This window comes from Anomaloglossus baeobatrachus, chromosome 11 (genome assembly GCF_048569485.1).
Source record: "Anomaloglossus baeobatrachus isolate aAnoBae1 chromosome 11, aAnoBae1.hap1, whole genome shotgun sequence".
NCBI classification, from domain to species: domain Eukaryota; kingdom Metazoa; phylum Chordata; class Amphibia; order Anura; family Aromobatidae; genus Anomaloglossus; species Anomaloglossus baeobatrachus.
Window position 1 is genome coordinate 141,428,151 of NC_134363.1, and position 16,851 is coordinate 141,445,001.

General features: G+C 52.1%; 1 protein-coding gene across 1 annotated transcript in view; it reads left to right on the forward strand.

The window, feature by feature from the left end:
* VPS13D (vacuolar protein sorting 13 homolog D) overlaps positions 1 to 16,851 on the forward strand; it is a 497,408-nt gene that overhangs the window by 269,268 nt on the left and 211,289 nt on the right. The window contains 4 exon segments of the mRNA XM_075327411.1: positions 9,817 to 9,952; positions 10,031 to 10,078; positions 10,194 to 10,344; positions 13,593 to 13,803. Of these exon segments, the coding sequence (XP_075183526.1) occupies positions 9,817 to 9,952; positions 10,031 to 10,078; positions 10,194 to 10,344; positions 13,593 to 13,803 (546 nt within the window).

Here is a 16,851-nt window from a genome sequence, read left to right on the forward strand (position 1 = left end):
CGTCCACTAACTCAGCCAAGGACCAAAATCCCAACTGGCGCACGAAGCCGCGTCCTCAGAAGACCGCAGGAGCTGCTGCCACTAAGGCAGCCTCCTCTTGACTATCTGGCCGCGCCAGCAACGTCCTTGGTCGGTGGCAGGCTCTCCCACTTTGGCGACGTGTGGTTTCAACACGTCTCCGATCAGTGGGTACGGGATATCATCTCCCACGGCTACAGGATCGAATTCTCTTCCAGCCCCCCAAACAGATTTTTTCTGTCAACTCCCCCCTGCTCCAAGGCCGCCGCCTTCTCTCAGGCCGTGGCATCCTTGCAGGCAAACGGAGTAATTGTACCGGTTCCCGCTCGGGAACGGTTCAGAGGTTTCTACTCAAATCTCTTCCTAGTCCCCAAAAAGGACGGTTCCTTCCGGCCCATCCTGGATCTCAAGCTTCTCAACAAGCATGTTCAGGTGCGTTATTTTCGCATGGAGTCTCTGCGATCAGTCATTGCCTCAATGACCCAAGGGGATTTCCTGGCATCCATCGACATCAGAGAGGCCTATCTGCATGTGCCAATTGCAGTTTCACACCAGCGTTGGCTACGTTTTGCAATCGGAGAGGAACATTTCCAATTCGTGGCTCTCCCCTTCGGGTTAGCCACGGCCCCTCGAGTATTCACCAAGGTCATGGCAGCAGTGATTGCGGTTCTGCACCTCCAGGGGTTGGCAGTGATTCCTTACCTGGACGACCTTCTAGTCAAGGCTTCATCCAGCGCAGACTGTCAGCGGAGTGTCTCGCTCACTCTCGCCACTCTAGCCCAATTCGGGTGGCTTGTCAATCTGCCCAAATCCACTCTGACTCCGACCCAGAAGCTCACGTACCTAGGGATGCAATTCGAGACTCTGCCGGCACTTGTGAAGCTGCCCTTAGTCAAACAGCAGTCCCTCCATCTGGCGGTGCGCTCTTTGCTGAGGCCCTGCTTATTCCATCAGGCACCTAATGCAGGTGCTGGGTCAGATGGTGGCGTCAATGGAGGCGGTTCCCTTTGCCCAGTTCCATCTGCGTTCTCTGCAGCTGGACATTCTCCGCTGTTGGGACAGGCGGACTTCCTCCTTGCACAGGTTAGTGGCTCTGTCGCCACAGACCAGGGGCTCCCTTCAGTGGTGGCTTCGGCCCCTCTCTCTGTCTCAGGGATGCTCCTTCCTGGCCCCGTCCTGGGTGATCCTCACCACGGATGCCAGTCTTTCCGGCTGGGGAGCGGTATATCTCCACCACAGAGCGCAGGGCACTTGGACTCCGTCCGAATCAGCCCTCTCGATCAATGTGCTGGAAACCAGAGCTGTGCTTCTAGCTCTCTTAGCCTTTCACCACCTGTTGGCGGGCAAGCACATCCGAGTCCAGTCAGACAACGCGACAGCGGTTGCCTACATCAATCACCAGGGCGGGACACGCAGCCGCCTGGCAATGTTGGAGGTTCAACGCATCCTTCAGTGGACGGAGGACTCCAAGTCCACATCCCAGGCGTGGAAAACTGGGAAGCAGATTATCTCAGCCGTCAAACCGTGGACAGCGGCGAGTGGTCCCTGCATCCGGCAGTGTTTCGGTCAATCTGCCGCAAGTGGGGCACTCCGGAAGTGGATCTAATGGCATCCCGGCACAACAACAAGGTTCCGGTTTACGTGGCTCGCTCCCACGATCCTCAGGCCTTTGCAGCGGACGCTCTGGTTCAAGATTGGTCCCAGTTTCGTTTGTCCTAAGTGTTTCCCCCTCTAGCTCTCTTGCCCAGAGTCCTGCGCAAGATCAGAATGGAGGGCCGTCGGGTCATCCTCATTGCTCCGGACTGGCCCAGGCGAGCTTGGTACCCAGACCTGCTCCATCTGTCCATAGAGGTGCCGTGGCATCTCCCGGACCGTCCAGACCTTCTCTCACAAGGTCAGTTTTTCCGCCAGAATTCTGCGGCTCTCAGATTGACGGCGTGGCTCTTGAGTCCTGGATCTTGACGACTTCTGGTATTCCTCCTGAAGTCATCTCCACTATGACTCGGGCTCGGAAGTCTTCCTCGGCCAAAATCTATCACAGGACCTGGAGAATTTTCCTGTCCTGGTGTCGCTCTTCCGGCCATGCTCCTTGGCCTTTTTCCTTGCCGACACTCCTGTCCTTTCTACAGTCCGGTCTGCAGCTAGGACTATCCCTCAATTCCCTCAAGGGACAAGTCTCGGCTCTGTCAGTGTTGTTCCAGCGGCGTATTGCCCGGCTGGCTCAGGTGCGCACCTTCATGCAGGGCGCGTCTCACATCATTCCGCCTTACCGGCGGCCCTTGGATCCCTGGGACCTCAATCTGGTCCTTACGGCTTTGCAGAAACCCCCCTTTGAGCCTCTTAGGGAGGTTTCTTTGTCTCGTCTTTCACAGAAAGTGGTCTTTCTAGTGGCCATAACTTCCCTCAGGAGAGTCTCTGATTTGGCTGCGCTCTCTTCGGAGTCACCTTTTTTGGTTTTTCATCAAGACAAGGTGGTTCTCCGTCCGACTCCGGACTTTCTCCCTAAGGTGGTTTCTCCTTTCCACCTTAACCAGGACATTTCCCTGCCTTCCTTTTGTCCGGCTCCTGTTCATCGCTTTGAAAAAGCGTTGCATACTCTGGATCTGGTGCGGGCGCTCCGGATCTATGTGTCTCGCACCGCTGTTCTTAGGCGGTGCACCTCTCTTTTTGTGCTGACCACAGGTCGGCGTAAGGGCCTCTCGGCTTCTAAGCCGACCTTAGCTCGTTGGATTAGGTCGGCCATTTTCGATGCCTACCAGTGTACTCAGGTGCCTCCCCCGCCGGGGATCAAGGCACACTCGACCAGAGCTGTCGGTGCCTCTTGGGCTTTCAGGCACCAGGCTACGGCTCAGCAGGTCTGTCAGGCTGCCACTTGGACTAGTCTGCATACCTTTTCGAAGCACTACCAAGTGCATGCTCATGCTTCGGCAGATGCGAGCTTGGGCAGACGCACCCTTCAGGCGGCTGTCGCCCATTTGTGAAGTTAGGTTCTGCCTACTTCTCAGTTTTCTGTTTATTCCCACCCATGGACTGCTTTGAGACGTCCCAATGTCTGGGTCTCCCATAGGAACGATAAAGAAAAAGAGAATTTTGTTTACTTACCGTAAATTCTTTTTCTTATAGTTCCGTATTGGGAGACCCAGCACCCTCCCTGTTGCCTGTTGGCAGTTTCTTGTTCCGCGTGTTATCACCGGCTGTTATTGTAGACAGAGGCTCCGGTTGTTCCGGTTCTTGCTCTATCTCTACTTGTGGGTGGCTATTCTCCTTCAGCTTTTGCACTAAACTGGCTATATTTGGTTATCCAGGGGGTGTATATGCTCAGAGGGAGCAGCTACACTTTTTAGTGTAGTACTTTGTGTGTCCTCCAGAGGCAGAAGCTATACACCCAATGTCTGGGTCTCCCAATACGGAACTATAAGAAAAAGAATTTACGGTAAGTAAACAAAATTCTCTTTCTTCGGCGCTCCATTGGGAGACCCAGACGATTGGGTGTATAGCACTGCCTCCGGAGGCCACACAAAGCATTACACTAAAAAGTGTAAGGCCCCTCCCCTTCTGGCTATACACCCCCCGTGGGATCACGGGCTGCTCAGTTTTCAAGCTTTGTGCGAAGGAGGTCAGACATCCACGCATAGCTCCATTAGTCAGCAGTAGCTGCTGACTATATCGGATGGAAGAAAAGAGGGCCCATACTAGGGCCCCCAGCATGCTCCCTTCTCACCCCATTCCTATTGGCGGTGTTTGTTAAGGTTGAGGTACCCATTGTGGGTACGGAGGCTGGAGCCCACATGCTGCTTTCCTTCCCCATCCCCCTGAGGGGCTCTGAGGAAGTGGGATCTTACCGGCCCCCAAGCCCTGAGGCCGGGCTCCATCCACAGACCCGTAGAACCTGCTGGATACGGAGCTGGGTACCGTTCAGGGACAAGGCCCTGCAACATTCAGGTACTCTGTGTCCCCGTATGGACAGGCCGCGCACACTCCAGACTTGCTGGGTGTGCTAGTGCGCCGGGGACAGTAGCGCTGCGCGCTGGGGTTACAGTCACTGCAGTTTCTCTGAGGGACTTTATGTGTTGGGGACTGCCGCGCCGGCCGCCCCTGGAGCGGCGGCGCGGCTGAGACTTGTGGTGCGCCGCGGACTTAGCGCCGACCGTGCTTTTACGACGGCGGCGCTTATAAATCTAGTCCCCGGCTTTTGCGGCCTAGCTCCGCTTCGTTCCCGCCCCCACCCTGTCAATCAGGGAAAGGGAGAGACGCTGTTCTATAGTCAGCGCCGAGGGCTGGAGTCTTATTTACATACTCCAGCCCTCTCACTAGGCACAGTGGGACGCAAGTTTCCCGCTTTTCGTCTGGACACACCCAGGGCCCGCCCCTCTCCACAGGACGCCGGCAGCCATTCCTGCATGCAGTCTGGCTGGAGAACGGACACAGGCTCTGGGAGACCCAGACAAGGGATTTCTGGCGACCACACACCCGCATTAAGCGGGCGGTAAGCAGCACATTAGTGCTGGCCCCACTAGTGCCACAGTGTTATATTGGTGTATTTTTTTCTCTATACCATATATATATATATATTGCACTGTAAGGTCGCTTCTTGGCTGTATACCCTATATTGCTCTGAGGAGACGACAACATGTCACCCGCAAAACGCAAGGGTGCCAAGACACAGGCTGTATACGCTGCTTGTGCCGCTTGTGGGGCTGATCTACCGGCAGGTTCCAATGACCCCCATTGTGTGCAATGTTCGGTCCCTGTGCCACTTCGTCAGCCGGAGTCTATGGTGGTAGTGGCCCAGGCAGAGTCACCGGTGAACCCTGTCCCGGTGACGGGGACAGAGTTTGCAGTTTTTGCTGACAAGATGTCTGTCACTATGACAAAAATCCTAGAGACCTTGCAGGCCAGGCCAGTTACTCAGACCATGGACACTGCTGCGTCAATGTTCCCCGGTCCCCCTCAGTTGGAGTTAATCCGTGCTTCAAGGGGGTCCCAGGCATCTCAGGCTGAAGGCTCTGACTCAGATGACAGTCCCAGGCAGCCTAAGCGAGCTCGCTGGGAGAGACCCTCCACGTCATCACGCGGATCAGGGTCTCAGCGAGAAGAGTCTCTGCATGATGAGACAGAGGAGGGTGATCAGGAGTCTAATCCTGAGACCGCTCTCAATCTGGATACTCCTGATGGTGACGCCATGGTAAATGACCTTATAGCGGCCATCAATAGACTGTTGGATATTTCTCCCCCAGCCCCTTCAGCAGAAGAGGCAGCTGCACAGCAGGAGAAGTTCCATTTCAGGTATCCCAAGCGTAAACTGAGTACTTTTCTGGACCACGCTGACTTCAGAGAATCAGTCCAGAAACACCATGCTTATCCAGACAAGCGTTTCTCCAAACGTCTTAAGGATGCACGTTATCCCTTTCCCCCTGACGTGGTCAAACGCTGGACCCAGTGTCCAAAGGTGGACCCCCCAATCTCCAGGCTTGCGGCTAGATCCATAGTTGCAGTGGAAGATGGGGCTTCACTTAAAGATGCCAATGACAGACAGATGGACCTTTGGTTGAAATCTGTCTATGAAGCTATCGGCGCGTCGTTTGCTCCAGCATTCGCGGCCGTGTGGGCACTCCAAGCTATTTCAGCTGGTCTGGCACAGGTGGACTCTATCATACGTCCAGCAGTGCCGCAAGTGGAGTCCTTAATTTCGCAAATGTCTGCGTTTGCGACCTATGCTATCAATGCTGTCCTGGACTCTACGAGCCGTACCTCAATGGCGTCTGCCAACTCTGTGGTTTTGCGCAGAGCCTTGTGGTTAAAGGAATGGAAAGCGGATTCTGCTTCCAAAAAATGTTTAACCAGCTTGCCACTATCTGTAGACAGACTGTTTGGTGAGCAATTGGCTGAAATCATTAAACAGTCCAAGGGTAAAGACTCCTCCTTACCCCAGCCCAGATCAAGCAAACCTCAACAAAGGAGGTGGCAGTCGAGGTTTCGGTCCTTTCGAGGCTCCGGCAAGGCCCAATTCTCCTCGTCCAAAGGGACTCAGAAGGAGCAAAGGGGCTAAGATTCCTGGCGGGCTCATTTACGCCCCAAGAAAGCAACCGGAGGAACCGCTTCCAAGGCGGCTGCCTCATGACTTTCGGCCTCCTCCCTCCGCATCCTCGGTCGGTGGCAGGCTCTCCCGCTTTTGCGACATTTGGCTGCTACAGGTCAAGGACCGGTGGGTAACAGACATTTTGTCTCACGGGTACAGGATAGAGTTCAGTTCTCGTCCTCCGCCTCGGTTCTTCAGAACTTCCCCACATCCCGACCGAGCAGATGCCCTTCTGCAGACGGTGGGCTCACTAAGAGCAGAAGGAGTGGTGATCCCTGTTCCTCTTCAGGAACAAGGGCAAGATTTTTACTCCAATCTCTTTGTGGTTCCAAAAAAGGACGGCTCGTTCCGTCCTGTTCTGGACCTAAAGCTGCTCAACAAGCATGTGAACGCCAGGCGGTTCCGGATGGAATCCCTCCGCTCCGTCATTGCCTCAATGTCTCAAGGAGATTTCCTTGCATCAATAGACATCAAAGATGCTTATCTCCACGTGCCGATTGCTACAGAGCACCAACGTTTTCTACGTTTCGTGATAGGACACGAACATCTCCAGTTCGTAGCTCTGCCATTTGGTCTGGCGACAGCCCCACGGGTTTTCACCAAGGTCATGGCGGCAGTGGTAGCAGTCTTGCACTCCCAGGGACACTCGGTGATCCCTTACTTGGACGATCTACTTGTCAAAGCACCCTCTCAAGAGGCATGCCAACACAGCCTGAATGTTGCGCTGGAGACTCTCCAGACTTTCGGGTGGATCATCAATTTTTCAAAGTCAAATCTGTCACCGACTCAATCACTAACGTATCTTGGCATGGAGTTTCATACTCTCTCAGCGATAGTGAAGCTTCCGCTGGACAAGCAGCGGTCACTACAGACAGGGGTACAGTCTCTCCTTCATGGTCAGTCGCACTCCTTAAGGCGCCTCATGCACTTCCTAGGGAAGATGGTGGCAGCAATGGAGGCAGTCCCGTTTGCGCAGTTTCATCTGCGCCCACTTCAATGGGACATTCTCCGCCAATGGGACGGGAAGTCAACTTCCCTGGACAGGAAAGTCTCCCTTTCCCAGACGGCCAAGGACTCTCTGCAATGGTGGCTTCTTCCCACCTCATTATCACAGGGAAGATCATTCCTACCCCCATCCTGGGCAGTGGTCACGACAGACGCCAGTCTGTCAGGGTGGGGAGCAGTTTTTCTCCACCACAGGGCTCAAGGGACGTGGACTCAGCAGGAGTCCACCCTTCAGATCAATGTTCTGGAAATCAGGGCAGTGTATCTTGCCCTACTAGCCTTCCAGCAGTGGCTGGAAGGAAAGCAGATCCGAATTCAGTCGGACAACTCCACAGCGGTGGCATACATCAACCACCAAGGAGGGACACGCAGTCGGCAAGCCTTCCAGGAAGTCCGGCGGATTCTGTTGTGGGTGGAGGACAGAGCATCCACCATATCAGCGGTTCACATCCCGGGCGTAGAAAACTGGGAAGCAGACTTCCTCAGTCGCCAGGGTATGGACGCAGGGGAATGGTCCCTTCACCCGGACGTGTTTCAGGAAATCTGTCGCCGCTGGGGGGTGCCGGACGTCGACCTAATGGCGTCTCGGCACAACAACAAGGTCCCGACTTTCATGGCGCGGTGTCGCGATCAAAGAGCTCTGGCGGCAGACGCCTTAGTGCAAGATTGGTCGCAGTTCCGGCTCCCTTATGTGTTCCCACCTCTGGCACTCTTGCCCAGAGTGCTACGCAAGATCAGTTCCGATTGCAGCCGCGTCATACTCGTCGCCCCAGACTGGCCGAGGAGGTCGTGGTACCCGGATCTGTGGCATCTCACGGTCGGCCAACCGTGGACACTACCAGACCGACCAGACTTACTGTCCCAAGGGCCGTTTTTCCATCGGAATTCTGCGGCCCTGAACCTGACTGTGTGGCCATTGAGTCCTGGATCCTAGCGTCTTCAGGATTATCCCAAGGAGTCGTTGCCACCATGAGACAGGCTAGGAAGTCCACTTCTGCTAAGATCTACCACAGAACGTGGAGGATTTTCTTATCCTGGTGCTCTGCACAAGGAGTATCCCCCTGGCCATTCGCGTTACCTACTTTTCTTTCCTTCCTGCAATCTGGGTTGGAAAAGGGCTTGTCGCTCGGCTCCCTTAAAGGGCAAGTCTCGGCACTATCCGTGTTTTTTCAGAAGCGTCTAGCACGACTTTCTCAGGTGCGCACGGTCCTGCAGGGGGTTTGTCATATCGTCCCTCCGTACAGGCGGCCGTTAGATCCATGGGATCTAAACAGGGTACTAGTTGCTCTCCAGAAACCGCCCTTCGAGCCTCTGAGGGATGTTTCACTTTCTCGTCTCTCACAGAAAGTGGCCTTTCTAGTGGCGGTCACGTCTCTTCGGAGAGTGTCTGAGCTAGCAGCGCTGTCATCCAAGGCTCCCTTCCTGGTGTTCCACCAGGACAAGGTAGTGCTGCGCCCCATTCAGGAGTTTCTCCCGAAGGTGGTATCCTCTTTTCATCTTAATCAGGATATCTCCTTGCCTTCCTTTTGTCCTCATCCAGTTCATCGGTATGAAAAGGATTTACATTTGTTAGATCTGGTGAGAGCACTCAGAATCTACATTTCCCGCACGGCGCCCCTGCGCCGCTCGGATGCACTCTTTGTCCTTGTCGCTGGTAAGCGCAAAGGGTCGCAGGCTTCCAAAGCCACCCTGGCTCGATGGATCAAAGAACCAATTCTTGAAGCCTACCGTTCTGCTGGGCTTCCGGTTCCGTCAGGGCTGAAGGCCCACTCAACCAGAGCCGTGGGTGCGTCCTGGGCATTACGACACCAGGCTACGGCTCAACAGGTGTGCCAGGCAGCTACCTGGTCGAGTCTGCACACTTTCACCAAACATTATCAGGTGCATACCTATGCTTCGGCGGACGCCAGCCTAGGTAGAAGAGTCCTGCAGGCGGCAGTTACCTCCCCGTAGGGGAAGGCTGTCTTGCAGCTCTAACATGAGGTATTTCTTTACCCACCCAGGGACTGCTTTTGGACGTCCCAATCGTCTGGGTCTCCCAATGGAGCGCCGAAGAAGAAGGGAATTTTGTTACTTACCGTAAATTCCTTTTCTTCTAGCTCCTATTGGGAGACCCAGCACCCGCCCTGTTGTCCTTCGGGATTGTTGGTTTTTTTTCGGGTACACATGTTGTTCATGTTGAACGGTTTTCAGTTCTCCGATGTTACTTTGGAGTGAATTTGTTTAAACCAGTTATTGGCTTTCCTCCTTCTTGCTTTAGCACTAAAACTGAGCAGCCCGTGATCCCACGGGGGGTGTATAGCCAGAAGGGGAGGGGCCTTACACTTTTTAGTGTAATGCTTTGTGTGGCCTCCGGAGGCAGTGCTATACACCCAATCGTCTGGGTCTCCCAATAGGAGCTAGAAGAAAAGGAATTTACGGTAAGTAACAAAATTCCCTTCTTTTAGTAATTCAGTTTCCTTTCTCTGATATTACTTTGTTTAGAAATCAGATTCCTTCTTATGTGGATGACGCTTTGTACTTGGTGACGTTCGGCAATGTTTTCTTTGTATCAAGGTCGCTAGTCACTACATGATAAAGTAATATAGTGCAGGTTGCATTTTTTGCTTTCCTGTTCTCCCACCATGGGATGCAATTGCTGGTTTCCTTAGACCTGATACGTGGTTGGTGCAATTGTCTGCCATTTTTCTCACTGACTCTGCGTTCTTCTGCAGACACACTCACGACCTGCGGATTCACCAGCTGCAGGTGCGGGTCAGCGGCTGGGAACAGGTCAGCCCGGTGTCTGTGGATAAAGTCGGGATATTCTTTCGCTATGCCGCTCCCGATAAGAACACATCGTCATCTTCGGTAAGGCATCTGTTGCCATTATACACATTTATTTGCTTTAATCCAGCATTTCACAATATATGATTATTCTTTCTATAGGTCGGAAGTCCAATTAGCCGAACTAATATCATACATCCTCAGGTTTATGTGAGTACACCCATATCTGCTATCCACTCATTATTAAAGAGGGTCTTTCTGTTCTCCTGACATATCTAAAACATCACATGTTACCGCTTTCTCCACTTTTCTGTCCATTTTGCAGTTCTCGGCGCTACCCCCAGTACGCGTTGTGTTTGCGGTCACCATGGAGGGCAGCGCTCGTAAGGTGGTGACTGTTCGATCATCTCTGATTGTCAAAAACAAGCTTGAGATCCCAATGGAGCTTCGGTTGGACAGCCCATCAGCCCCGGACAGTAAGTAGTCACGTCTGTCTTCTGCTTTTACCTTACAGGCCAGGAGGTGTGATGTTATGGCTCAGATCATCTACAAATTCTGCCGCTTTGTCCTGACGGGAACATAGACCTTAACGGGTCCAGTATCCTTTATTTGTTGGGTGCTGTACCTGGCAGAGTCATGGTGGACAACTGATAGCTTACATTCATCTTCCCAGCATCATTCATCTTTCTCTTGGGTGCCCATCTTATAATGTGATATTATACCTTCCTTATCTGAGAGGAAGCAAAATGAATGTGGCTTTTTTTTACTATCATACCCTTTCTCTTTATCTCAAGGATATGGCCTGCTTTATGTATAAGGTGCATGGCTGCGCTGGTTTTTCCTTGCGAGCAGGTGGCTGCACCATTTCTGAATGACATGGAGTAAACACTTTGAATATAGTGTGACCCTTTATTCAAGGGCCACATACTATCAGGCATTAGCTGGCACAGTGTAATAGCTTAGACACACATGGGCGGTGCTGCTTTTAGTGATTTATCCCTTTCAGAGCTGGTTTCACAGCTGCACTGCTCCATACTGCTGTGTGATGTCCTCCATGCTGCTGCTCTGAAGATACACTACTGGAGAGTGGGGAGCCCTCATGTCTCGGTGTCTGGGGGACGTCGTTTCTGCTAGTCTGCCCCCACTAGCTCAGAAACAACTGAAAATTAGAGAGAGATCCCACAAAGGGAGGTGAAGAGAGGCTGATGAAAAATGCCAATACAAGTTAAATAATGACCAGAAATGGTGTCCTTTCCCACCTGCACACACAACTGCTTATTCTGAAAAGTCATGTGAAGGTAGCCTGGGCTATAGGTTGTTTGTTCAAATGTAATAAGATTATCTGTGTATGAAAATAATCAAAATATAGATGTAGTTGCATAATTATCTGTGTGTCTATATGACAATTGCACAGACGCCATAATATGATTCTAAGCTGTATGATCAAGAAAGAGTTAACCAAGGACGAATGGACAAATGTACAAACAATGAACAGAGAAGGTATTCATGCTTATCAGTGGTTTCACACAAAGGAGGAATGTGTCATCTGTGGCATGAAATGTGTGTTTCTATGTTCCCCAATAAACTCCCTGAATCTCCCTGTACTGTTTCGATGTGTGAGAAAAGACAGATGGATACTTTTGTACATGTCTGAAGGTTGAAATGTAATACTAAAATCTGAGCTATAGAATACACGAGCCAGATGCCTATGCTGGCTCAAAAGGGTGAACACGTAGTCTGTGGTCATTGCTTCGGAGTTATTTATTATATCTGTACAGATAGCTAATTTCGACCCTTCCTTTGGATTTGCCCTGAACAGAGACTCCATTAGCAGTCTTACCCAAATTTCTCCCTTCACAGTCACCTGTGACTACACAAGTGCTACACTTTAACTCCTGACACTCACCATGTGTCTATCATATTATACTTTCTCTGGCGCTTAATTGGATGGAGTGGTGTACACTGCTGGAGCCAAGAGGCTGACACTAAGAAAAAAAAAATCCAGCTCCTCCAGAGCAGGTTACACCTGTCTACGGGCACCAAGCTGCTCTGTCTACTTTAGTGTCCCGCAGGAGGCAGACACAGGTGTCTATCATATAATACATTCTCTGGCGCTTCATTGGGGGAGGGGTGTACACTGCTGTCACCAAGGAGCTGACACTAAGAAAAAATGTCAGCTTTTCCTTAGCAGGTTACACCCGCCTACTGGCACCAAGCTGCTCTGTCTGCTTTAGTGTCACGCAGGAGGCAGACACAGGTGATCATATACTTGCTCTCTGTGCTTCCATGGGGTAGGGGTTTACACTGCTGTCTCCCAAGAGGCTGACACTAAGAAAAAAAAGTCAGCTCTCCTGACCAGGCTACATCCGCCTATTGGCACCAAGCTGCTCTGTTTAGCGTAGTGTCCCGCAGGAGGCAGACACAGGTGTCTATCATATTATACTTGCTCTGAAGCTTCATTGATGGGAGGTGTGTACACTGCTGTCACCAAGGAGCTGACACTAAGAAGAAAATGTCAGCTTTTCCTGAGCAGGTTACACCCACCTACTGGCACCAAGCTGCTCTGTTTATTTTAGTATCATGCAGGAGGCAGACACATGTGATCATATAATACTTGGACTTGCTCTGGTGCTTCCATTGGGTAGGGGTTTACACTGCTGTCTGCCAAGAGGCTGACACTATGAAAAAAGTCAGCTCTCCTGAGCAGGCTACATCCGCCTATTGGCACCAAGCTGCTCTGTTTAGCGTAGTGTCACGCAGGAGGCAGACACAGGTGTCTATCATATTATACTTGCTCTAGCGCTTCATTGGTGGGAGGGGTGTGCACTGCTGTCTCCAAGAGGCTGACATTAAGGGTACGGTTCCACTTGCGATTTTTATGGACGAGTGCAATCCGATTAAAACATCGGACTGCACTCGCACCAGTGCAAACCTATGGGGCAGCGTCCATCTGCAATTGATTTCTCATTCCATAGCGGAATGAATCGCAGCACGCTGCGTTTGGCAGCAAGTCTCGGCGCACGACCCCCATACGAGTCTATGGGAGCGTGTGAAACATCGCACTGCACTCGCATGTAATCCGAGTGCAGTGTGATATACACAGATAGGCAGCGGCGGAGATGGGGAGAAAGTGCTCCCTCCCTCTTCTCCGCAGCTGTGATACGATCGCAAGATCACATCACAGTCGCATGACCCTTGACTGACAATCGCAGCAGATGGTCATTAGCATATTGCTTCCAGTGCTCTTACATCGGAAGCAGTACACAAGTGGATCCGTACCCTTAGAAAAAAAAAAAGTCAGCTCTTCTTGAGCAGGCTACACCCGCCTACTGGCACTAAGATGCTCTGTTTAGTGTAGTATCACGCAGGAGGCAGACACGGGTGTCTACTATGTAATGCTTTCTCTGGTGCTTCATTGGGGGAGGGGTGTACACGGCTGTCACCAAAAGGATGACACTAAGAAAAAATGTCAGCTCATCCTGCTCTGTTTAGTGAAGTGTCACGCAGGAGGCAGACACAGGGGTCCATCTTATAATACTTTTCTGGCTCTTCATTGGGGGGAGAGGTGTAAAGTACTGTCACAAAGAGGCTGAGAGTAAGAAAAAAATGTCAGCTCCTCCTGAGGAGGCTACATCTGCCTACTGGCACCAAGTGGCTCTGTGTATTGTAGTGTCACGCAGGAGGCAGACACAGGTGTCTATTATATACTTTTGTGCATTTGCAGAGCCGGTGATTCTCCCCGCTGTGATGCCTGGAGAGTCGTTTGCCGTTCCATTACATCTCACATCCTGGAGACTGCAGGCACGACCCAGAGGGATGGGAGTGTTCTTCTGCAAAACGCCAATCCACTGGACCAATGTTACAAGGACCGGTGAAGTGTCCAGCAGCAAACGCGAGTGTCACTCCATGGACACCGAAAACAGCAGATATTTCAGGTGATAATAGTAGGGCTCTATTATCGGGGGTCAATTACTCAAAGTTTTGAGAATCTCCAATAGCTGTCTTGGAATTAATAGCTGTCATCCATTGTTACTAGCGCGTCTTCTGTTTAAGTTCATGTTTTCTTCAGTTCATTTTAAAGCCAAATGCCTAATATTGTGCCACCAATACAGCTGTGACCTGTCGAGGCACGGACTACACTTCTGAGACCCTGGTCTTCTGAATAGCTGGCTTGAGCCTTGATTTTCGAACTCCAATGGTTTATAGTTGGGGAATTTGCAGGCCAAGTCATCACCTTGAACTGTAAAATTCCTATACAATTCATGCTGTCCTGATTGTCAAGTGCAATAAATTGTTCCCTTAATTTCTTCGGCGCTCCATTGGGAGACCCAGACGATTGGGTGTATAGCTACTGCCTCCGGAGGCCACACAAAGCATTACACTAAAAAGTGTAAGGCCCCTCCCCTTCTGGCTATACACCCCCAGTGGGATCACTGGCTCACCAGTTTTCGGCTTTGTGCGAAGGAGGTCAGACATCCACGCATAGCTCCACTGTTTAGTCAGCATTAGCTGCTGACTATATCGGATGGAAGAAAAGAGGGCCCATATGGGGCCCCCAGCATGCTCCCTTCTCACCCCACTGGTGGTTTGTAAGGTTGAGGTACCTATTGCTGGTACGGCGGCTGGAGCCCACATGCTGTTTTCCTTCCCCATCCCCCTGAGGGGCTCTGAGGAAGTGGGATCTTACCGGCCCCAAAGCCCTGAGGCCGGGCTCCATCCACAGACCCATTGAACCTGCTGGATGTGGAGCGGGAGTGCCGTTCAGGGACATGGCCCTGCACCATTCAGGTACTCTGTGTCCCCGTACACACAGGCACAGCACACTCCAGACTTGCTGGGTGTGCTAGTGCGCCGGGGACAGTAAAGGGTTACAGTCACTGCAGCCTAGCTGAGTGACTTTATTTATTGGGAACTACCGCGCCGGACGCTCCGGGAGCGGCGGCGGCGCGGCTGGGACTTGTAGTGCGCCGGGGACTTAGCGCCGACCGCGCTTTTACGGCGGCGGCGCTTATAAATCCAGTCCCCGGCTTTTGCGGCCTAGCTCCGCTTCGTTCCCGCCCCCACCCTGTCAATCAGGGTAGGGGAGAGACGCTGTACAATCAGCAGCGCCGAGGGCTGGAGCCTTATTTACATGCTCCAGCCCTCTCACTGGACACTGTGGGACGCCGGTTTCCCGCTCTGACTTGGGGCACGCCCACGGCCCGCCCCTACTCACACGAGCTGGAGAAGGACGCCGGCAGCCATTCCTGCAGTCCGAGCTGAGAGATCGGACTCTGGGCAACCAGGCACAGGACTAGGGCGACCACACACCCGCTTATAGGCGGGCGGTAAGCGGCACCTGAAGTGCTGACACTAAATACCGCAGTTTGTCCATTTGTATTTTATGCTTACACTGCATAGGTCGCTATTTTGGGCTATATGCCCTCTTAGATGGCGACACATAAGCAGCAGGAAGGCATGGGTGCTAAGGCACAGGCTTTCTATGCTGCTTGTATTGCACGTACTGAAGTGTTCATGTGTATTTATGCTTGTATGCTATACACTGCACTGTACGGTCGCTAGTCTTGGCTATATTCGCCATAGAATGGCTAGACTACAGCAGCAGAAAAGCAGGGGTGCTGAGGCACAGGTTTTTTTTTCTATGCTGCTTGTATTGCAGGGGTTGCAGTGTTCATTTGTACTTATGCTTGTATGCTATACATTGCACTGTATGGTCGATATTCTGGGCTATATTCCCCTAGACGGCTAGTCTACAGCAGCAGAAAAGCAGGCTTTCTATGCTGCTTGTATTGCATGTGCTGCAGTGTTCATTTGTACTTTATGCTTGTATGCTATACATTGCACTGTACGGTCGCCATTCTTGGCTCTATAAGTCGGCAGCAGCATATAAGCAACACAGGCTTTCGATGCTGTTTTTACTGCATGTGATACTGTTCCACGGCACTGAACCCCATTGTGTGCAATGCTCCCCTGTAGCACTTGGTCAGCCGGGGTCTCTACTTGACGTGGCCAAAAGAACCACCTCTCAACCCTGTCCAAGGACAGGGACGGAGTTGCAATGGGATAGAGACTTGCAGTCCGGACAGGCCATGGGCAATCTGGATCATTGCTCCCTGGCCACCCTCATTGGGAATAAAATCGGTGCTCCGGGGGGGGGTCCCAGGAGGCTCTCTGTATGATGAGGCAGACGTAGCTCATCAGGACTTTGATCCTGACACCGCTCTCACTCCGGATACACCGGATGGTGACGCCATAAGGAATGATCCTATAGCGTCCATCAATGGAATGTTGGATCTTTCTCCCTCAGCTCCCCCAGCGGAGGAGTCAGCTTCACAGCAGGAGAAGTCCCATTTCAGTAGCTCAAACGTATATTGAGTATTGTTCTGGCCACGCTGACTTCAGAGAAGCAGTCCAGGAACACCACGCTTCCCAGATAAGCGTTTTCTCCAAACGTATTAAGGATACACGTTATCACTTTCCCCCTGACGTGGTCAGGCGTTGGACCCAGGGTCCACAGGGGGATTCTCCAATCTCCAGGCTTGCGGCTAGAGCCATAGTTGCAGTGGAGATGGGACTTCACTTACAGATGCCATTGACAGACAGATGGACTCTGGTTGAAATCTGTCTATGAGGCTATCGGCGTGTCGGTTGCTCCGGCATTCACAGCCGTATGGGCACCCTAAGCTTTTCAGCTGTTCTTGCGCAGCTGGTCTTGAGCACATGTACATCTGTGCCGCAGGGGCATCCGTAACCTCGCAATGTCTGCATTGCGACTTACCCTATTAATGCTGTCCTGGAAGGACAGTCGAGGTTTCGGTCCTTCCCAGGCTCGAGCAGGTCCTAATTGTCCTCGTCCAAAACGGCTGAAAAGCCTCAGAGGGGCTCAGCTTCCGGCCGGGCTCAATCACGCCCAAGGAAGGCAGCCGGAGGAACCGCTACCAAGGCGGTCTCCTCATGACTCTCAGCTCTCTCATCTCTCCGCA